Below are 22762 nucleotides of genomic sequence, written 5' to 3' on the forward strand. Positions count from 1 at the left end.
CGGTCTGTCCGTATGTCTGCCTCCGCTGCGGGGCTCTTTTAGGAAACCCGTAAGCCCCAATAACGTAAACGCTGCTAGGGTTGGGGCTGAATGGTTTAGCCGGGGGAGAAGGAGAGACCTCGACAGATACTACCAGAGGCAGGAAATTACTCCTCGCCTCGTTTCGTCTCGTCTCGACAGCCTGGTAGCAGCACAGTCACATTTCTGTACTTCCAGTAAGTTTACCGCCAGACATGATCAATAGTAATGACCGGCCCGGCTAACATTGGCTAGTTGGCCCCAGCTTATACACATGCTAGACGCTGTAGAGCTCTGTTAGATATCCTTAAATGTGTTCATTTATGGCTTGGATATACTTGGATGATAATAATAATAATAATAATAGTAATAATAAATCACCGTAGCTAGCTCACGCCTCCAAGTGATTGAGTTGCTTACTGTTAATGATCTCATGATGGCAGTGCAGCATAGCATACTACTGTAAACTGTCTGTGTTATTGTTAACAGGTTTAACTAGCAGTAACGACAAGTTGAACCTACTCATATTACACTGTCATACAAGTGGGTATTTTGCACATTTTGCTTTAGCACCCATGTCACAGTAAGTGTAAAACATAAAGCAGTTAGCCATCAAGTTAAACAATGACCGTCACTGATTATCATTAAGACACAGATGCAAATTAAAATCAAATATTTGCTTTTAGCAGACATTTAGTAAGTTCACTCATGGTGTAAAGAAAACAAATTATATTATGATGATTAAATGATATTGGTGCTATTACACTAACAATGCTGGATGAACCTGCTGGGCCTCTACTAACACCCCCACCCCCCCATTCATTCATTTTTTTCATTATGTGCAGTTTTCCTGCACTGGAACTGTACCTGGGCCTTCAGCTCTGCTGTTTGATTAAACAGGGATATATTCATGGACATGCATAATGTATGCACAGTATCGACTAAGATAATGAATGTCTGAAAACTAGATTTTGAGACAAGATCCCTTAACAAGACCGGGGCATGGACATCAACAGCCTAATTATGTCAGTTGATATTGTTTTTTAGTAGTGCACCCTCCCAAATTCCCACAATCTAATTAGTTTAAACCAGTTAACACACAGTGAGCCTGGGGCCTACCTCAGAGTGTCCGGGGCTTTTGGCTTCTTTGCATAGTTGGTTATTCAGTCTGACCTGCCAATGTCTCCATGTGGAGTTACCCTCTGATACACTCAAGTGCATGGTTGATAAGAGGGGGTTAAGACATGTGAGGCTGCAACAAACAATTATTGTCATTATCAATGATTTTCATGATTAATTTACATTTGGTCAATAAATCAGAAAATGGTGAACACCCATCACAACATCTTGGTGACATCGTTAAATGACTTCTTTTGTCCAGCCAACAGTCCAAACCTCCAAAAAGTTTAATTTACAGTAATGTAAGAGCAAGAAAACCAACACATACCAACATTTTACATCCTTGAACCAGCTAATGTTAAACTTACTACTTTAACTCTTATTTGATTATTAAATTAGCTGTGTCAATCAACTAATCATTACAGCTCTAAAGACATGCATTAATGTAGGCTTTCAATTCAATATTTGTTATTTTAGTCATATGAATTTGCATTTTCTCATGATTTTTAAAAACGTTTGTAATTCCAGGGATGCAACTAATAACAGTTTTTGTTATAGCTTAATTGACTGACCAATCATTTAGTTGTCAATGTTAATAACCTTTCATTTTGCATTCCTTTGCCATATTATGTGCTGAACATAATCAAAGTTGGGGGGAAGAATCCTTGTCATATATCTTGTAATATTGCCCAGCACAGTGTGAAACTACATTTATCACAGATTTTTGTTATGATTACAAATCTCGTACGGTTTGTTAAATGTGTTTAAAGACCCACATGATTCATTCTGTTAGTCATCATACTGAAGTATGTAATTATATATTCTCCCCCTGAGCACTTCATCTAATCCAGTCTTGTGTTTTCTCTGCAGTGTGTGGTTGTTTAGCTATATGAACGCCAGGCTTTACACATGACACGTTAAATAGTGAAATACAGTAGCATGCATTTGAGAAGCAAATAAGATGCAATATGTTGTTTTTTATATGAATGCACACTGTATGGTGTTATCGTTCTATATCATAGTTATAAGCAGGACTGCAACTAACTTTAATTTTCATTACATGTATATATCTATGAAAGAAGTATTTAAGAATAAAATATTTTTGTACAATTGACTCTTTTTGTTCTGTTTCTTCCACCAGAAAATCCTGATTCAAGGACTCTGTCATGTAAGCACAACCACCTAAGACATGTGAGCCTCGATACTTCTGTCACAGATCTTCTTTTACCTTGAGTAGAAGTTACCAGCGTTTGGGTGACGATGTCGAGCCGCCGGAAGTCAACTACACCTTGTATGGTGCTGCCGTCTGACGTGGTGGAGCAGGAGGAGGTGGAGGAGAAAATAGAGAGGACAAAGGAGGAAGAGGCAGAGGGGGAGGAGGGGAAAGTGAAGGAGGGAGCAGAGGAAGGCCCGACTGCAGAGGAGCTAGATCAGGCGGTGGTGGTTGTCCCCACCCCACCAGACACGGGTAAGAATCTTTCTGGACCATTGGCTCATATGTAGATGACGATCACACCTGACAAGCCTGACATAAACATCAACTTGTACATACATTTACTGTAAATGTCAATTAACCTGAAAGAAATTGGAAATATGTGCTACAATGAATGTTGTATTATTATTATAGATGAGCCCAGTGTGTCCACTGTAGAAGACAGTGAAGTCCTCACTCCCTCACTGAAACGCAGCGCTACAAACCCTCCTGACGATCCGAGTGGTGACCAGTTGACCCAGGACCAGCAGTGTGATATTCCTGAGGAGGGAGGAGCAGACCCTGCAACTGTCGCCGCCATCTCACTCAGCAAGACCCCCATCATGAGGATGAAGACCAAGTCTGAGCCCAAGAGAATCGCTGTGTCCCTGAAATCAGCGGATGAGGCGGCAGAAGGTTTTGGAGGAGGTGGCGAGGGAGAGGTGGGAGGAGAGCAGGAGCCCATTGAAGCCCCTCTGGGGCCGATGACGCCTGTGGAGATGCTGCTTCATGACTCCATGAAGCTCGGAGGAGGCGGCTTGCTGGTCGGCCAGCAGTTGGAGCAACAGAGGAAGTCATCCATTTTAAACCCCACAGTTCTTCCTGCTGGCCTGGCACAGGTATAGAGGCTTTTTTTTATTACTTTATTGAAGTACTGTTCCTGCTAGCAAATTCACAATGGACCACAGTCTCTGTTGTACTCCTTTTTTTTCCTTTTTTTTTTTTTTTTTTTTTACAGACAGGAGACAACAAATAAGGCAACAAAACATACACAGAGACTAAAAAAAAACAAAAAAAAACAAGCAGACAAATAAATAAATATGTAAAATGAAAAATAACAAAAAAAAAAAAACTCCAGAGGATATCTACACTGTGTGTAAGTGTGTATATGTGTGCCTATGTATGCATGTGTGTACGTGTGTGTGTGTGTGTGTGTGTATAGCTATCTGTCTACAGTATGCACTTATTAGGAGGCTCTGATTCTTCCAGTTATATGCTCTGGATATAATTTATTCCATTTTTCTTTTTGATTTCTAACTGTTAGAGTGAGTTTTTCCATTTGCAGTGTTTGTTCTATTGTCCTATGCCATACCTGAAGATCTGGGGATTCGGCTTGTTTCCAAAGTCTAGTCACTTGTTTCAGTGTTATTAAACTAAGCAATTTAAGGTATAGAGGCTTGATCATACAGTTTAGTAAAAAATCTTTGCAAGGCCCACAGCTGATAGATATTCACTGTCTTGTTCTGGGACGCTTGAGCAGGACAGCAGTTTGCCAGATGGAGTTTTTGCCACAGTGTATGAATTAACAATCTTTCTCATCTCTCTCCATCTCCTCCTTTATTCCAGGTGCTCTCTGCTTTCCAGGCTCAGCAGACTGCTGCAGCAGCTCAGCCCCAGCTGCTAATTCCTCTCAGCAGCATCCCATCTTACAGCGCAGCGATGGACACCAATCCCCTGCTGGGTAGCATGTACAAGAAGTTTCCCTACCCCTCAATGGCCGAGATCAGCAGCCTGGCAGCACAGACACAGTTTACAGAGGAGCAGATCAAGGTAGATGAAAGTGGGCTGAAGTAGTTGTGGATTACAGATAACAGAGGATGTTGTGGTGTCACCTCTGTCTCTGCTCCTTATAAAATATCTCAAAAAGCTACAAGTATTCGTAGTCTTACTCTGTATATTTTATTGGGTAAAAAGTCCTTTAATCTTACTTCAGAATCTAAGTCTGAAGTGTACTTAATAATGACTTTTCGCCAATTGTGTAAAAGATATAGATAAATGTTTGTGGTCTATGCCCAGGTATGGTTCTCTGCCCAGCGGCTGAAGCATGGTGTCAGCTGGACTCCAGAAGAGGTGGAGGAGGCCAGGAGAAAACAATTCAATGGCACAGTGCACACAGTGCCTCAAACCATCACTGTCATACCTGCTCACCAACTGTCAGCAGCTGCCAATGGCCTGCAGTCCATTCTTCAGACCTGCCAGATAGTGGGCCAGCCCGGCCTGGTGTTCACACAGGTAGGTAAGGAAGGAATATGTGTTATATTTGGCAAGGATTGGCTTTGACTTTCCCTTTGAACCCATTCAACCGAAAACTGGTTGACTTCAACATTATATCAAGTAGGGTTGCTTGCCCTGGTTTGATTACTAACTGAAGTCAGCTTGAATGGAATTGAAGTGACTCTTATTTAATACACTTGATTTGACTGAAACAGTTTGATTGACTATGATTGTATTTAACCTTTTTTATGATTGGACATTGACATAATTTTGACTTCTCCTGCTTGCACTATGTCTGCCACCTTGCATCAACTGTGTTGAATCAGTTTAAAGAGGCATTAATGTAAGTGAAGCCATAATAGATACATACAGTACCAGTCCAAAGTTTGCATACACTTTCTCAATTAAGTGAATGGGAAAGTGTGTCGAAACTTTTGACTTTTGGGATTATACATATGGAGGATATAACTCTGGCTAGGTATGTGTCTGATCTACACTATTTTTCTAGGTTGGCCCAGGGGGGAACCTTCCAGTGACCAGTCCCATCACCCTGACAGTGGCAGGGCTACCCAGCCAGTCCCAGAGCTCCAGCAGAGTTTCCTGCCAGCCCACCCCGACAAACAGTGAGCTCAAACGGGCTACCACTGTCCAGCCTCCCTCCCTTTCCCCACAGGTGGGAAAAAACTCATTGATGCCTTTCAGACAGAGTACTGTTTGATGTTGTGAAGCAGGATAAGGATATCTTGAGTTCAGTTAGTGAACAAAGGTAGAACACAGTGTTTCTCTCTCTCTCTGCACATTCAAAAAGAAAAGTTTCACACATCACATCTCTAGCCATTTTGTCTTCTTCTTAGCAGGTATTTGGTACTGGCACTGAAGAAACTCATGTTTAATGTATAACTTTGCCCTTCTCGCTTTAAGGAGAACTCAGCCCTGAGTGCTGACACATTCAGTATGCGGCCTAAGAAGTCCAAAGAGCAGCTGGCAGAGCTGAAAGCCAGCTACCTTAAAAACCACTTTGTCAGTGATGCAGAGATCGCCCGTTTGATGAAGCTCACCAACCTGACAAAGGGAGAAATCAAGAAATGGTTCAGTGACACCAGGTACAACCAGCGCAACTCCAAAAACAGCCATGTCATCGTTTTCCATGACGGAGGGGGCAGAGGAGGCGGCAGCTGTAGCAGCACTGCTACCACCACCATTGTCATAGACTCAAGCGACGAGACCCCCACATCGCCCCATCCTCCCCGCACGCCTCCTGTGAAGGAGAAGGAGACACGGCCTAAAACATGGAATCCATTCCCAGACTTCACTCTGCAGAAGTTTAAGGAGAAGACGCCGGAGCAGCTGGTGGTGCTGGAGCAGAGTTTTGAGAAGAGCAGCACCCCATCGGATGAAGAACTGAGCCGCCTGAGGACGGAGACTAAACTGACGCGGAGGGAGATCGATGCCTGGTTCACCGAGAGACGCAAAATGCCATCTGTCAGCAACTCCTCCCCAGATTCTTCTGAGGGAGGAAAGATGGAGACAGATGGAGGAAAAGCAGGAGAAGGTGGGGGGAAAGGTGGAGTCGCCTCTCCTTCTCCTTCTGCTTCCTCTTCTCGTAAAGGCAGTCAAACTCCTCCCGGCGGCCGCAGTAAGCAGCTGCCCACCACCAGCAACACAAACAGAGACTTGAGAGATAAGAGTAAAAAGTCTCCAGAGCAGCTTCATATTCTGAAAAGTGCCTTCGTGCGGACCCAGTGGCCCACGCCAGAGGAGTACGACCAGCTGGCAGAGGAGAGCGGACTCACTCGGTCCTACATTGTCAGCTGGTTCGGGGACTCTCGGTATTCTTGGAAAAACGGAAACCTGAAATGGTTCTTCCAGTACCAAAGCGGTAACGTCGAGGGGCCAAACGGTGGAGGAGGCAATAAAATGGCAAGCGGCGGCGGCGGCGGTCGAAAAAGACGGGGTCGCAATCGTGGTTGGGGGCGGTCCCGAACCCGGAAGCAGCCAAGAAGGTCTGCCTCCTCCTCCGCAGATGTAGACAAATCTCCACCATCGAAGAAATTCAAGACTGGTAGAGAAATCCTGAAGGAGTACTACCTGAAGCACCGTTTTCTAAATGAGCAGGACCTGGATGAGCTCGTCACCAAGACCAACATGAGCTATGAACAGGTAATGGAGTTATTTTTACCTGCATGTGAGTACAAGTTGGCATGTGTCATCGTGTACATGTTTTAGTCTCTGTGAAGTGACATGGATGTATAAATAAAACTAAACTAACACACACACACACACACACACACACACACACACACACACAGGAACATTTGATTTGTGCAGTTTATCTATAGACGACATACAAACCAGAGACATTGCAGTTTATGTCCCTAAGCCTCCCATAAAAGTTACACTTGATTTTAGGTTTAATTTATGCTTAAGATTGCTTTCTTACGCTTGCTTCCACTCAGTTTTCCACAACATTTACACTTTGTGATTTAAGTATTCTTTTGAAATGGAGGACAGCTTATAGACAGAATGTGTATTAGGCAGCCTCTTCAGTACCAAAGAAAGATCATGATAAGAAGGACCTTAACTCGGTTTTAGGTGCTACTCTGGAAAACGTGTTTGCAAAAAGGTTCTTAGAAGCTTGACCCTGGAGTGTAGCTATGATTTTAGAAATGCTGAACGCCAATTCCCCCAGTAGAGCAGACAGACAAGATTTGACATTGCGTGTTGCGTTAAACCATTCATTCATCTCCCTGCATTATAGTCTAAATGTTGTGTCAAGGTCATCTCTACACTGTCAGGTATGGAATAACAGCGAAGAAAACTTTTAAATCCAATACATATATATGTGTGTGTGTTTGTAATTGTAGAATGTGAACTCATCTTCATGCCATTAAAACCCTGAAGTGTTAAAATAAACATGACCTTGGTGAAGCTGCAGCCCTGTTGCGGCGGACACGTAGTCAATGTGTCTCCCCTCTCTCTTGAATAAGGTGAGGGAGTGGTTTGCCGAGGTCCAGCGGCGCTTAGAGATGGGGTCAGATCCCTTCCTGGAGCCGGCTATAGGAAGGACGGATGCAGAGGAGGGAGCGGAGGAGGAGAGACAGGAGACACAGGGAGAGGCGTCGACGGCCACCGAGGAGCAGACCGGCACTGGGATGGGAGACGAGGAAGATGAGGAAGAAGATGAGGAGAATGACGGCGATGATACGGACGACAGTGAGGTTTGGGAGCCGTCACGCAGCGTCAGGAAGTCCTTGTCGGTATCTGAAGACTAGCAGATACGGAAAGCACGGCGCATCGTTACAGAATGTTACACAAGAAATACTGTCATGATTAATGCTGGAAGAGATGTAACAGTTAGGTGAACCGAGTCTTCGTTGCCACTGATTTGCATTTGTAGTCATTCGTAACTTTATTTTGTAATGTTTCTAAATCATGTCTACATGAGAATAACAGACGATTTATTAGCTTCAGCTCCCTTTCTAAACACATACCTAACTGCCGGTATATAAGGGGTAATATTTGAGAGAATCATGGTAAAGAGGGAGTATTTAGCAAAACCTGCCAATCATAAATTACACAAACATAAAAAATAAAAAGTTCAAATGGAATACCATGAAGTGCAATCTGCACCCACATACATGCATACATCCTTCTTTAGAAGCAATTAATGGATGCTGACTGTTGGAGGAATTGGAGAGTTTACATGTCCAATAAGCCTCTTGTTAAATTTGCACTCATTTTTCACACAGACTGATGCTGCATTGTTGAAGTGTTTGTTATGTATGTCGTTGTGAGCAAAGGCCTAAATTCGAATGCAGATCCTCAATCTTACAAAAGTTTCATCCCCACTCCCAAACTGAAAAAGTAATCACAGCAAAGATGTCACTGCTGAACAACGGTTTTGTGCACATCTAGCATACATCTATTGTGGAACTGCTTTTTCTAGCTCCTGTGAACATCATCACAGTAGTTGAAAGCCACATTCACCTAATAGGTTTTTCTAGCTGACATGGATGCATAATGACATTGAAAGTTGTTGTTTTTTTTTTTCATCTCTGAGATAAACTGTGATATAAGACAAAGTACCTTAATGCAGAATGAATGCCAATGTGATACTTTTAAACAACACAGGATGTCTACTCAAGTCTTCCCTTTATAGCCTACAAATGAAATGCCCACAAATGAAAAAAAAAACTGATGGAAAAAGTCCACAGTGTTAAATATGCACTGAAATTAATGTTTTGTAAAACCAAGTTCACACTTTTTTGATAGAACACATCCTGTGCTATTAAAACCTTTTTAAATGAGGTTATGTATGTATAGACAGTTTGAGACTATCGTGCCAAAGTTGAATGTGTTATTTCCTGAGCAGTCAGCTACAATCTGAGGCAGAGGCACCGTTTGCAAACTGAACAATGGCCACTGTGAGGCAGACCTCAGTCCACTGAAATAATAGCAGAAATACAGTATTTCGCTTCGAATGTGCTCTCGGTGGGCCTCTGATGAGTTGAATGGATGAATTTATTTATGGGGGAAGCAACTTAAGAGTTTTCCCCAAACCATGTAAATGCTACTGTAAGCACCAGCTGCAGCTCCAATGTCAATTTAGAGCAAATCAATTCACAAGTTCATTACCAAATCACCAACACCTTGCCTTCAGGCTCAGTGGAACCTAACTGTTCATGTAAAAACTGAGGCCTGTGAATCATTTTGGGTCCTGACCCGTACTTTAAGAAACACTGTTTAACAGTATTTCAAATATTTCAATGATTTAACTCCAGTCTGCACTGAAGAGAAAAATCTAGAAGCACCTGAACTAAACTTTTTTTTTTAAAAAATGCACTTTGTCCACTACATGGTGGACTAACTCCTGATTAGGCACCTTAATCTCTTATTATACCCTGAAGTGGCTCTGAGAGACCAAATCTGTTTTATATGACTACAAACTGAACCAGTATTTTGCCTTTTTTAAAGTCCTTAGTGTGTTTGCAAGAGGAGGAATCTTACCAGTTAATCCATTTTTCTAATAATGTCTTGTTCAAGAGTTGGATGTTTATATGGCTTGAAAAATCAGAACAATCACCCACCGCTTTCTTTTGCTAAATTGCACAATTTGAGCCCCTTTTTTAATCTATGGTCCTTTTGAAAATGTGCATGCGTTATGTTTTGTATTGTTGCTTTAAATCGTGGGAATTGTCTCCCATATCTTCTTCTCTGCTTCTACATGATGCTGTTTGACCCTTCCCCTTCCTCCAGTCCCCTGATGTAAAATGAATGCCTAGACTCATGATGTGCACTTCCCAAGACATGTTTCTGTGTCCTGTCGGTTTCTCTGTCTCAAAACGGACAGAGCTATAAGGACATCTTCAAAAGCCTGAAACTACATGCGTTCAGACAGTCTTGGGATGTTTAGCTTTCTGTCGTTGAAGGAATTGTTGTGATGCCTGAAGAAACAGCACAGCTTTCCGTCTGTGGTGGGAAGTCTACCAAATGACGTTCCTCTTTCTTACTCTTCTCTTAACGCTTTACTGCATTAAGATGGCAAGGACAAAACTGTCTCAACTACAGTTCCTCAATAATGGGGGAGAGACTTTGATGAAGCTTTGCAGATAAACCTATGTGCCTCCATGGCTTGTATGCTTGTTTAAACTGAATTTCACCAACTTTGGACAGATTAAGACGAGAGAGAATATGTGAACACTTTGGAAATCACATACTGTTGGGTGATTCTTAAAGAAGGTTGTTCAAACCAAGTTGCATGACTGAAGCTCTGCTTTCCGCTGATGCTAAAAGATACCTAGTTACTGAAGCTGACATTTCAAACTTCTGTTCTAAGTCCTCAAATGAATACCTTGGTGTTTTGAATTTTATTGCATTTTATCACCAGGCACTTGTCACATTACATGTCGGCATTACATGTTACCTTTAGATACTCAAAAGAACTGTTTCTGTACCATCTTCAAAAACAATATTGTCTGCTAGGTTTAAGCTAACTAAGCAAGCTAGTTTATAGTAACTGAAGGAGAGCTGAAGCCTTTGTAAAGTGACATGTGCCTGGCCATGAAAAATAACAAATTCAAAGATATTAAGGTCTACCTTTTGTCTAATACTGCATGCAATAACAGATGAACAACTGCTCATTTTGTACATACAATATGTGGGTTGGTATACTAGATGCCTAATCTGGGCTAAACAAGTTTTCTTGGTGTAGCTTTGATAGTTCCAGTTAGTAGTCATAACCAAGGTGACAGCAACCATGGACCTGTATTATTATGTTATAAATCATGGACTCATTTATTTAAGCCTTGTCACCTTTACCCTGGAGAGGGTAACTTAGCTAGTTCCATTTTGAGTGACATTTTAGTCGGAGTACTTTACTCTGAACTTCACTATCACTACCAACTGCAGTCATTCTGCGGCAGCTGCTTTGAACCTCTTTGTAACCATTTGGTTTGAGGTGTTTCATGTGTTTATTTCAGCACATGCTACAAAGTGGCTGTCCCTAATAAGCTTGTTTTAGTTCCCAGGTTAGGCTTAATCCTGCCCCCAAGTATCCAGCCCACAGTCTTTTACAGTGTGCTCTTTCTTTACTATAGTCAGTCTGTTTTGAATGGTTTTATATGTTTCTATCTATGAAAACTGTGTCTTTACAACTGTGTCCAAACATCAGTGGATTGCTTCTTGACAACACAGACTCATACAATATGTACTATAGAGTAGTGTTTTTGAAATAGAATCAGTTTTAGAATTCAGCCAGTGTGTGGTTGTAAAATATATAAAATCAGGACTCAATAGAAAAGACGTGCACTTCATTGAAATTGTAAAGCAAATACTAAATGTCTGCTACAACCTTAGAAATACTTTTCCTTGCCAATAATATGTCTATATTTGAGGCTCAACATCAAATTTGCTTTGTAAAAATACATGAAATGTCACACATTATTTAAAACCTTATGAACAACAGTTTTAGTTGTTTAAAGGGATACTCCACCAATTTTATACACAAAGTTCAGTTAATTCATCATGAGAAGTACAATTCAGCCTGTGAAAACAGTTATTTATTGCCTTCTGTAGCCCCTGATGATGTCATCAGGGTCATCTCAGATTAGTCTTGAGATTTTTAATCAGATTTATAACCATGAATCTTCATTACAAACTGGAGATGTGATGTGGATGTTTAGAAGGCAGGGGGGGTCCAATGAAAGATAATAGTGAGTTGCATTATGGGAAATGTAGGATGCAGTGTTTTTGGAGTTTGACCTACACTACACACCAAAAGTCAGGAGATCTAGACCTCTGCTGCACACATTTTAACCAATTTTTTATCTGTGTCTCTCAAACCACCCAGTTTAATGGAAGTGTAATGCCAAATCCATGGATCACCCCCTTTAATGATTTTATGGCCAATGTAAGATACTTTATCCACCTTTTAAGTTAGTATTGGCTCCAAATTAGGTGAATGATGAGAATAAAAATGCCATTCTGTTTTAAATAATCATCTTTGACGTAAATAGTTTCCCACGTCCACTGAAGTGCCATGTCTGCTCCATGAGTTGTGAATTTATGTCCAACACTCTTCATGTATCCCAGTTAATGTTGTGCAGTAGAGCTAAGCGCTAACATTGTGACCCGAGTAGTTTACCTGCTGTCCTATAATTAACACATACTGTATGTCATATCTGTATCCTTCGCTATACTTCTGCAATAGTCCTCACTTGTTCTCTGTATTTAGACAGGTAGTGGTTGAATGTTTCTTACAGCAGCCAGAAATTCAAATGTTTTCACTATACAGCAGCCAGCTTTTTTTGGGCAAAAAAATACACCATGTCAGAATTGTAATATATCAATGTGATTTTATTTACAGTGGAATTTTTCACTTTCCAGTTTTTCTGATCTAATCCTTGTCTGTTGACAGTTTTAACCCAAGGTTGTTGCTTCTTATGGGCGTGCTTTGCTTTTGACTGTAAAGTGAACAGCTTTCTCTGTGTTCCTGCTTTAATACAATTGACATTACCAGACATGTTCCAATGAATGACGACAGTGGTCTCTCAGCTCTTGCATTACATTACAGTTGGGTCCCTGGATGTAGACACTGTGGTAAGACTGACACAATCCAGTTGTGAGTCTACCTTAAATAAGAGGTTCAGTGTTGAAGATATGAAGTTGAGAAGGATGAAACGATCATTTCAAAACTCCAACAAATATTTACTGTGTCATCATAAAAATGTCATCCCTGACTTTCAACCTGCAAACTGAACTGTCTGAGTGGTTTTACTCTGGGTGTCTGCCTTTACAGCCCTCTGTGGAAGACAGTTTCTGTTTCTTAGTCCCAGGTTTGTTTGTTTGTTTGTTTGTTTGTTTGTTTTTTTCAAATAAGCTGTGATCTCAGCCCTGTAAAAATCCACTATCAGCTGGTACGCCTGGTGAATGAAACTGACTTACTAGAGGTTGGACTGTTCGTAAGCTGGAGACGATACAACAAAACAGTTGAAATTGGTGTTATACTGTGTCTACGGAGAAACTCCTTTCGTGGCAACGGCAGTCGTCAGCTTGTAGCTACCAGCTGTGAGGCAGACAATTTGTGCAATGTTAATTTAAATCCCAGCTGTTGTTGAGGCTCTGGCTTGATTTCTAGCTTGATTTAGAAAAGATTTATATTTTATACTTGTTTGACGACAAAACCCAATAAATTTTGGTCACAAGATGTGCACTTGCGAGCAGCATGACGAGTGTTTTTTTTAAAACATAAATGTTGTATGGACCAGTCTGGGCTGAATGCAGATGCAGAGTGGAATTCAACACAATTAGATACAAAACAAAATGTTCCTGCTCACAAGTTCCTCTTGATGAAAAAGATGTTGCAGAAATACAAATATATTTGCATGTGCACTAATATTCATACACTGGTAAATAGCTCATCTTTGTAGTTGAAACTAGATCTAGTCTAGAAATAGACTAGGTTTACTGATGCAAATATTATATAGATAGAATATTATTACACTTCGTGCAGCAAGCAGGGGAGATGACGTCACTTTGGATCAGTGTATTTTCATATGGGCGGCTGTAGGTCAAGGTAGTTGAATACAAATGTTCAAACATAGCTGTACCTGCGAGAGGGCATCATATCAAAATCAATTTGGAGAGAGACAAAGCCTGACAAGGTGAGTGACATCAGTACAGACTCACAAATTCTGCTCTTTTTATGTAGGATGATACATTGGTGCAATGTTAGAGAAATTGAACACTTTATTTTCTGATCTCCATTCATTAGCCTGTGGCCGTGTTTAAAACATTTGAACTTGTCTTTAGCCAACTGATGTTGCCTTTTTTTCCCTCTGAAGTAAAGATGCTGTGGAGTCTATTGTTCATCTCTCTACTTGGTAAGTGGATCATTTTATGCATGTGCACGTCTTTCCCTGCCTGACACTGCAATACTATTGCTATCTTGTTCTATCCTATACACAAAAATCTCTTGCATGTTTGTCCTTCCTGGAAGAGGGATCCCCCCTCGGATCGCTCTTCCTGTGGTTTCTTCCTTTTTTTCCCCCATAAAATGTTTTTTTGGGTTGAATTTATCCATCATTACTTCCATTCTTCAGTACTAAGCAGTAAAGAATGGGTAATAGTGCCCCCCACCCCAATCCTTCCAGACTATAAAATAATAAAAAAGATGGGAATGGGAACAGAAAAGCTTACTTAATCCTTTGTCTTTTCACATTTCACAGGAAGTGCACACTCGGATGTAGCAGGTAGGACTGCTTTTAGAATGTTTATAATATTCATTAGCTTCATTTCTGTTTTTAAGGCAGAAATAGATATTTTTATGCTAAGCATGTAAGAGATAATATTTTGAATTGAATTGTTTTTCAATATTTTTCTGTTTTCATCTACAGATTCCTCCAAACAAAACAAGATCAACTTAAAAGGCAGACGAACCTTTCAGTCATCAGACTACAAAGATACAATTCCAAACAATCCAAGTGCTCGCACTAGAACACAGCCCAACTCCTGGTGGATGATTGACCTGGATGTTGTCTACAATATTTCCCATATTTCTATCTACATCATAAAAGGAAATATTAATATGGACAATGCTAAGATCCTCATCGGAAACTCTACTAACACCCATAGCAGTGACTCTCACATGTAATACCTTCATGTTATTTTGAATTGCTTTATTTCACATTTTCCAGATTCAGCATGTCCAGTGTTGACAGGTTTTACTCATAATTAATTATGCGTGTGTATTTTCATGCACACATTTCTAACTCACAGCTTCAATGCAAAGGTGTTGTTAGAACTTGCTTCCACATCTTCAAATCAAGTATATTGGAAATGTAATCTCACAAAACCACAAATATCACACACCCCGTCCTTTCTGTCCCTCTCTGCATTCTGTCTGTCCATGTTTTTCTTTCTTCCAGGTGTAAAACCATAGAAGACTTCAAATTAGGCGAGAAGAATTACTTTGAATGTGATGAAGCAGTGTTGGGGCGATATGTCCATGTGTCTTATCGACGAGAAGAACATGTAGTTCTGTGTGAAGTGGAGATCTACGGAAAGCCACATGGTACAATAATTGTTTTCTTGCCTTTTCAGTGCAGTGCACACATACAGTCAACTACTGACAGTCACAGAACAGTTAATACTTTACTGCAATATCTCCTTTACAGTTAAATGTGGACACATATTGATATTCATGTCTCAAACTATATGCTCAGAAGAATATAAATTGATTGCCATGAAATGAGATTGACAAACTAATCACGACAAAGATTCTCACTTTTCTGGATTGTGTTGGCCACAGAGCTGAAGGAATTCAAACCACACAGGGAAACAACAAAATCACTTGAAATTTCAAATTATTTCACTCCACAAACGTCAGGTGGTTCTACAAAGAACCGGACAGGCTAAGCTGTAATTGAGAAATGATGGGACATGGAGTCATTTTATTATGCACTTGTAGAACAACAAGTAGCAAGGACCTATGTTTTCTCACATATTTATATTACAGACAAATCTTTCTATTTCATAACATGTCATCATTTGGGTTTTGTTTCATATTATGAAACTCAGAGAATAATAGCTGAATAATTGACTTAGTCTACATATCAAGGATGATGCCATTATCAGTGAAATTACATGTTTTTTCCCGATGACTAAGTTCATTTGTTGAACCCTTTGGAAGATGATTACACACAGTTTGCACATGTTCACTTATTCAGTTTCATTTCACCTGAAACATTTCACACTGATTTTTCTTTCTTTTTCTTTTTTTTTTCTTTTTTTTTTTTAATAGGTTCACCCTTTGTGCTGGTCAAAAAGAAAATGACATGGGAAAATGCTCTGTACTACTGCAGGGACAACTACATGGACCTGGCTTCCATCACTGATAATGAAGCCCAGGTTTGGGCTAAGCTGGAGTCTCAGAAAGCTGACACTGAGTTCGTGTGGTTGGGCCTTCACTACACTTGCACCCTGGAGTTCTGGTTCTGGGTCAATGGTCATGACTTAAAATTCGATAAGTGGGCTCAAGATGGAAAAAAAGAAGACTGTGGCATGAGTGCTGTCATGGACAAAAATGGGACATGGTTCACTGGGAATGACAATGACATGTTTAATTTCATCTGTGCAAAGTAAGAGACAAATTTGACAATATCTCCTCTAATCTAAGCTCAGCAGTTTACCAGTTGTTGATGCATGACTGAAGCTCTGCTTTCCGCTGATGCTAAAAGATACCTAGTTACTGAAGCTGACATTTCAAACTTCTGTTCTAAGTCCTCAAATGAAAACCTTGGTGTTTTGAATTGTATTGCATTTTATCACCAGGCACTTGTCACATTACATGTCGGCATTACATGTTACCTTTAGATACCCAAAAGAACTGTTTCTGTACCATCTTCAAAAACAATATTGTCTGCTAGGTTTAAGCTAACTAAGCAAGCTAGTTTATAGTAACTGAAGGAGAGCTGAAGCCTTTGTAAAGTGACATGTGCCTGGCCATGAAAAATAACAAATTCAAAGATATTAAGGTCTACCTTTTGTCTAATACTGCATGCAATAACAGATGAACAACTGCTCATTTTGTACATACAATATGTGGGTTGGTATACTAGATGCCTAATCTGGGCTAAACAAGTTTTCTTGGTGTAGCTTTGATAGTTCCAGTTAGTAGTCATAACCAAGGTGACAGCAACCATGGACCTGTATTATTATGTTATAAATCATGGACTCATTTATTTAAGCCTTGTCACCTTTACCCTGGAGAGGGTAACTTAGCTAGTTCCATTTTGAGTGACATTTTAGTCGGAGTACTTTACTCTGAACTTCACTATCACTACCAACTGCAGTCATTCTGCGGCAGCTGCTTTGAACCTCTTTGTAACCATTTGGTTTGAGGTGTTTCATGTGTTTATTTCAGCACATGCTACAAAGTGGCTGTCCCTAATAAGCTTGTTTTAGTTCCCAGGTTAGGCTTAATCCTGCCCCCAAGTATCCAGCCCACAGTCTTTTACAGTGTGCTCTTTCTTTACTATAGTCAGTCTGTTTTGAATGGTTTTATATGTTTCTATCTATGAAAACTGTGTCTTTACAACTGTGTCCAAACATCAGTGGATTGCTTCTTGACAACACAGACTCATACAATATGTACTATAGAGTAGTGTTTTTGAAATAGAATCAGTTTTAGAATTCAGCCAGTGTGTGGTTGTAAAATATATAAAATCAGGACTCAATAGAAAAGACGTGCACTTCATTGAAATTGTAAAGCAAATACTAAATGTCTGCTACAACCTTAGAAATACTTTTCCTTGCCAATAATATGTCTATATTTGAGGCTCAACATCAAATTTGCTTTGTAAACATACATGCAATGTCACACATTATTTACAACCTTATGAACAACAGTTTTAGTTGTTTAAAGGGATACTCCACCAATTTTATACACAAAGTTCAGTTAATTCATCATGAGAAGTACAATTCAGCCTATGAAAACAGTTATTTATTGCCTTCTGTAGCCCCTGATGATGTCATCAGGGTCATCTCAGATTAGTCTTGAGATTTTTAATCAGATTTGTAACCATGAATCTTCATTAGAAACTGGAGATGTGATGTGGATGTTTAGAAGGCAGGGGGGGTCCAATGAAAGATAATAGTCAGTTGCATTATGGGAAATGTAGGATCCAGTGTTTTTGGAGTTTGACCTACACTACACACCAAAAGTCAAGAAATCTCGACCTCTGCTGCACACATTTTAACCAATTTTTTATCTGTGTCTCTCAAGCCACCCAGTTTAATGGAAGTGTAATGCCAAATCCATGGATCACCCCCTTTAATGATTTTATGGCCAATGTAAGATCATTTATCCACCTTTTAAGTTAATATTGGCTCCATATTAGGTGAATGATAAGAATAAAAATGCCATTCTGTTTTAAATAATCATCTTTGACGTAAATAGTTTCCCACGTCCACTGAAGTGCCATGTCTGCTCCATGAGTTGTGAATTTATGTCCAACACTCTTCATGTATCCCAGTTAATGTTGTGCAGTAGAGCTAAGCGCTAACATTGTGACCCGAGTAGTTTACCTGCTGTCCTATAATTAACACATACTGTATGTCATATCTGTATCCTTCGCTATACTTCTGCAATAGTCCTCACTTGTTCTCTGTATTTAGACAGGTAGTGGTTGAATGTTTCTTACAGCAGCCAGAAATTCAAATGTTTTCACTATACAGCAGCCAGCTTTTTTTGGGCAAAAAAATACACCATGTCAGAATTGTAATATATCAATGTGATTTTATTTACAGTGGAATTTTTCACTTTCCAGTTTTTCTGATCTAATCCTTGTCTGTTGACAGTTTTAACCCAAGGTTGTTGCTTCTTATGGGCGTGCTTTGCTTTTGACTGTAAAGTGAACAGCTTTCTCTGTGTTCCTGCTTTAATACAATTGACATTACCAGACATGTTCCAATGAATGACGACAGTGGTCTCTCAGCTCTTGCATTACATTACAGTTGGGTCCCTGGATGTAGACACTGTGGTAAGACTGACACAATCCAGTTGTGAGTCTACCTTAAATAAGAGGTTCAGTGTTGAAGATATGAAGTTGAGAAGGATGAAACGATCATTTCAAAACTCCAACAAATATTTACTGTGTCATCATAAAAATGTCATCCCTGACTTTCAACCTGCAAACTGAACTGTCTGAGTGGTTTTACTCTGGGTGTCTGCCTTTACAGCCCTCTGTGGAAGACAGTTTCTGTTTCTTAGTCCCAGGTTTGTTTGTTTGTTTGTTTGTTTGTTTTTTTCAAATAAGCTGTGATCTCAGCCCTGTAAAAATCCACTATCAGCTGGTACGCCTGGTGAATGAAACTGACTTACTAGAGGTTGGACTGTTCGTAAGCTGGAGACGATACAACAAAACAGTTGAAATTGGTGTTATACTGTGTCTACGGAGAAACTCCTTTCGTGGCAACGGCAGTCGTCAGCTTGTAGCTACCAGCTGTGAGGCAGACAATTTGTGCAATGTTAATTTAAATCCCAGCTGTTGTTGAGGCTCTGGCTTGATTTCTAGCTTGATTTAGAAAAGATTTATATTTTATACTTGTTTGACGACAAAACCCAATAAATTTTGGTCACAAGATGTGCACTTGCGAGCAGCATGACAAGTGTTTTTTTTAAAACATAAATGTTGTATGGACCAGTCTGGGCTGAATGCAGATGCAGAGTGGAATTCAACACAATTAGATACAAAACAAAATGTTCCTGCTCACAAGTTCCTCTTGATGAAAAAGATGTTGCAGAAATTCAAATATATTTGCATGTGCAGTAATATTCATACACTGGTAAATAGATCATCTTTGTAGTTGAAACATAGATATATTGTAATAGACTAGGTTTACTGATGCAAATATTAGTCTACAAGTGCTTTATCTATTATGTACTTTGTGCAGCAAGCAGGGGAGATGACGTCACTTTGGATCAGTGTATTTTCATATGGGCGGCTGTAGGTCAAGATAGTTGAATACAAATGTTCAAACATTGCTGTACCTGCGAGAGGGCATCATATCAAAATCAATTTGGAGAGAGACAAAGCTTGACAAGGTGAGTGACATCAGTACAGACTCACAAATTCTGCTCTTTTTATGTAGGATGATACATTGGTGCAATGTTAGAGAAATTGAACTCTTTATTTCTGATCTCCATTCAATTAGCCTGTGGCCATGTTTAAAACATTTGAACTTGTCTTTAGCCAACTGATGTTGCCTTTTTTTCCCCTCCGGAGTAAAGATGCTGTGGAGTCTATTATTCATCTCTCTACTTGGTAAGTGGATCATTTTATGCATTGGCACGTCTTTCCCTGCCTGACACTGCAATACTATTGCTATCTTGTTCTATCCTATACACAAAAATCTCTTGCATGTCTGTCCTTCCTGGAAGAGGGATCCCTCCTCGGATCGCTCTTCCTGTGGTTTCTTCCTTTTTTTCTCCCATAAAATGTTTTTTTGGGTTGAATTTATCCATCATTACTTCCATTCTTCAGTACTAAGCAGTAAAGAATGGGCAATAGTGCCCCCCACCCCAATCCTTCCAGACTATAAAATAATAAAAAAAGATGGGAATGGGAACAGAAAAGCTTACTTAATCCTTTGTCTTTTCACATTTCACAGGAAGTGCACACTCGGATGTAGCAGGTAGGACTGCTTTTAGAATGTTTATAATATTCATTAGCTTCATTTCTCTTTCAAAGGCAGAAATATATATTTTTATGCTAAGTATGTAAGAGATAATATTTTGAATTGAATTGTTTTTCAAAATTTTTCTGTTTTCATCTACAGATTCCTGCATACGAAACAAGATCAACTTAAAAGGCAGACAAACCTTTCAGTCATCAGACTATGAAGATGAAGATACAATTCTATACACTTCAGATAGAGCTATTGATGGGGATTCGGAAAGTTGTGCTCACACTGACACACAGCCCAACTCCTGGTGGAAGATTGACCTGGATGTTGTCTACAATATTTCCTGTATTTCTATCTACAACATAGAACAAGAAAATATTAATATGGACAATGCTAAGATCCTCATCGGAAACTCTACTAACACCGGCAGCAGTGACTCTCACGTGTAATACCTTCATTTTATTTTGAATTGCTTTATTTCACATGTTCCATATTCAGCATGTCCAGTGTTGACAGGTTTTACTCATAATTTATGATGCGTGTGCATTTTCATGCACACATTTCTAACTCACAGCTTCAATGCAAAGGTGTTGTTAGAACTTGCTTCCACATCTTCAAATCAAGTATATTGGAAATGTAATCTCACAAAACCACAAATATCACACACCCCGTCCTTTCTGTCCCTCTCTGCATTCTGTCTGTCCATGTTTTTCTTTCTTCCAGGTGTAAAACCATAGAAGACTTCAAATTAGGCGAGAAGAATTACTTTGAATGTGATGAAGCAGTGTTGGGGCGATACGTCTATGTGTCTTATCCACGAGGAGAACATGTAGTTCTGTGTGAAGTGGAGATCTACGGAAAGCCACATGGTACAATTATTTTTTTCTTGCCTTTTCAGTGCAGTGCACACATATAGTCAAATACTGACAGTCACAGAACAGTTAATACTTTACTGCAATATCTCCTTTACAGTTAAATGTGGACACATATTGATATTCATGTCTCAAACTATATGCTCAGAAGAATATAAATTGATTGCCATGAAATGAGATTGACAAACTAATCACGGCAAAGATTCTCACTTTTCTGGATTGTGTTGGCCACAGAGCTGAAGGAATTCAAACCACACAGGGAAATAACAAAATCACTTGAAATTTCAAATGATTTCACTCCACAAACGTCAGGTGGTTCTACAAAGAAACGGACAGGCTAAGCTGTAATTGAGAAATGATGGGACATGGAGTCATTTTATTATACGCTTGTAGAACAACAAGTAGCAAGGACCTATGTTTTCTCACATATTTATATTACAGACAAATCTTTCTATTTCATAACATGTCATCATTTGGGTTTTGTTTCATATTATGAAACTCAGAGAATAATAGCTGAATAATTGACTTAGTCTACATATTAAGGATGATGCCATTATCAGTGAAATTACGTGTTTTTTCCCGATGACTCAGTTCATTTGTTGAACCCTTTGGAAGATGATTACACACAGTTTGCACATGTTCACTTATTCAGTTTCATTTCACCTGAAACATTTCACACTGATTTTTCTTTCTTTTTCTTTTTTTTTAATAGGTTCACCCTTTGTGCTGGTCAAAAAGAAAATGACATGGGAAAATGCTCTGTACTACTGCAGGGACAACTACATGGACCTGGCTTCCATCACTGATAATGAAACCCAGGTTTGGGCTAAGCTGGAGTCTCAGAAAGCTGACACTGAGTTTGTGTGGTTGGGCCTTCACTACACTTGCACCCTGGATTTCTGGTTCTGGGTCAATGGTCATGACTTAAAATTCGATAAGTGGGCTCAAGATGGAAAAAAAGAAGACTGTGGCATGAGTGCTGTCATGGACAAAAATGGGACATGGTTCACTGGGAATGACAATGACATGTTTAATTTCATCTGTGCAAAGTAAGAGACAAATTTGACAATGTCTACTCTAATCTAAGTTCAGCAGTTTACCAGTTAAATGTGATGTAAATACTCTTCGACTTTAACAGCAGCAGTATATTTAATACACTATTTTCACTCTGGATGTTAGACCATGAATGCACTCTAGCTCTGTGACATTTCTGTAATATGTTTGAAGTTGTGTCTATGTATTCTTCACTTCTAAGTCATGATATGATATTTATATGTTACTAAAATTAGTGCTTGTTTTTTGTGATATAATCATGGACTTTAACACTTTAATGTGCAACCCTCAGTGTGTATCCTATATTTGATTGAACCTTCTTTTTGTACTTATTTATCATTCTTTTCTTCTTTCTTATTGATGCTCTTCTGGGTTTTTTTTTACTGTCCACTTGCTGGAAAATGTCTCCATTGTGGGACTAATAAAGGAATATCTTATCTTTACTGTATATACTAAATTTGGTCTGAATGCAGAGGGTATAACATAATTCATGTTGGCCTATAGGTTGTTTTTTAAGGTTTGGGGCGTTATCAAAGCTCTTTCACAATGT

At 39.6% G+C, this 22762-nt stretch overlaps 2 protein-coding genes across 2 annotated transcripts; both read left to right on the forward strand.

The window, feature by feature from the left end:
- The first annotated feature begins 2397 nt into the window (after nucleotides 1-2397).
- Nucleotides 2398-7937, forward strand: LOC128366421 (zinc fingers and homeoboxes protein 1-like). Its single transcript, XM_053327129.1, has 7 exons — nucleotides 2398-2605; nucleotides 2765-3228; nucleotides 3956-4159; nucleotides 4406-4621; nucleotides 5112-5276; nucleotides 5525-6763; nucleotides 7591-7937. Exons 1-7 carry the CDS (start codon nucleotides 2398-2400, stop codon nucleotides 7873-7875), a joined length of 2781 nt encoding a protein of 926 aa, XP_053183104.1. The 3' UTR covers nucleotides 7876-7937.
- Nucleotides 7938-20670: 12733 nt separating this feature from the next.
- Nucleotides 20671-22212, forward strand: LOC128366860 (snaclec convulxin subunit beta-like). Its single transcript, XM_053327628.1, has 3 exons — nucleotides 20671-20732; nucleotides 21011-21156; nucleotides 21872-22212. The coding sequence occupies exons 1-3, from the start codon at nucleotides 20671-20673 to the stop codon at nucleotides 22210-22212; spliced, it is 549 nt and encodes a 182-aa protein (XP_053183603.1).
- The last annotated feature ends 550 nt before the right edge of the window (nucleotides 22213-22762 follow it).

The sequence above is a fragment of the Scomber japonicus genome, chromosome 10, assembly GCF_027409825.1.
Source record: "Scomber japonicus isolate fScoJap1 chromosome 10, fScoJap1.pri, whole genome shotgun sequence".
In the NCBI taxonomy this organism is placed as follows: domain Eukaryota; kingdom Metazoa; phylum Chordata; class Actinopteri; order Scombriformes; family Scombridae; genus Scomber; species Scomber japonicus.

What these genes read in the sequence shown, in the direction of transcription:
- LOC128366421 (XM_053327129.1), top strand. Translation starts at nt 2,398, where the DNA reads ATGTCGAGCCGCCGGAAGTCAACTACACCTTGTATGGTGCTGCCGTCT. An exon ending in TTCCTGCTGGCCTGGCACAG is followed by an intron (nt 3,229 to 3,955) that starts GTATAGAGGCTT and finishes CCTTTATTCCAG; the next exon opens with GTGCTCTCTGCTTTCCAGGC. An exon ending in CTCCCTCCCTTTCCCCACAG is followed by an intron (nt 5,277 to 5,524) that starts GTGGGAAAAAAC and finishes TCTCGCTTTAAG; the next exon opens with GAGAACTCAGCCCTGAGTGC.
- LOC128366860 (XM_053327628.1), top strand. Translation starts at nt 20,671, where the DNA reads ATGGACAATGCTAAGATCCTCATCGGAAACTCTACTAACACCGGCAGC. An exon ending in GGCAGCAGTGACTCTCACGT is followed by an intron (nt 20,733 to 21,010) that starts GTAATACCTTCA and finishes TCTTTCTTCCAG; the next exon opens with GTGTAAAACCATAGAAGACT. An exon ending in GATCTACGGAAAGCCACATG is followed by an intron (nt 21,157 to 21,871) that starts GTACAATTATTT and finishes TTTTTTTAATAG; the next exon opens with GTTCACCCTTTGTGCTGGTC.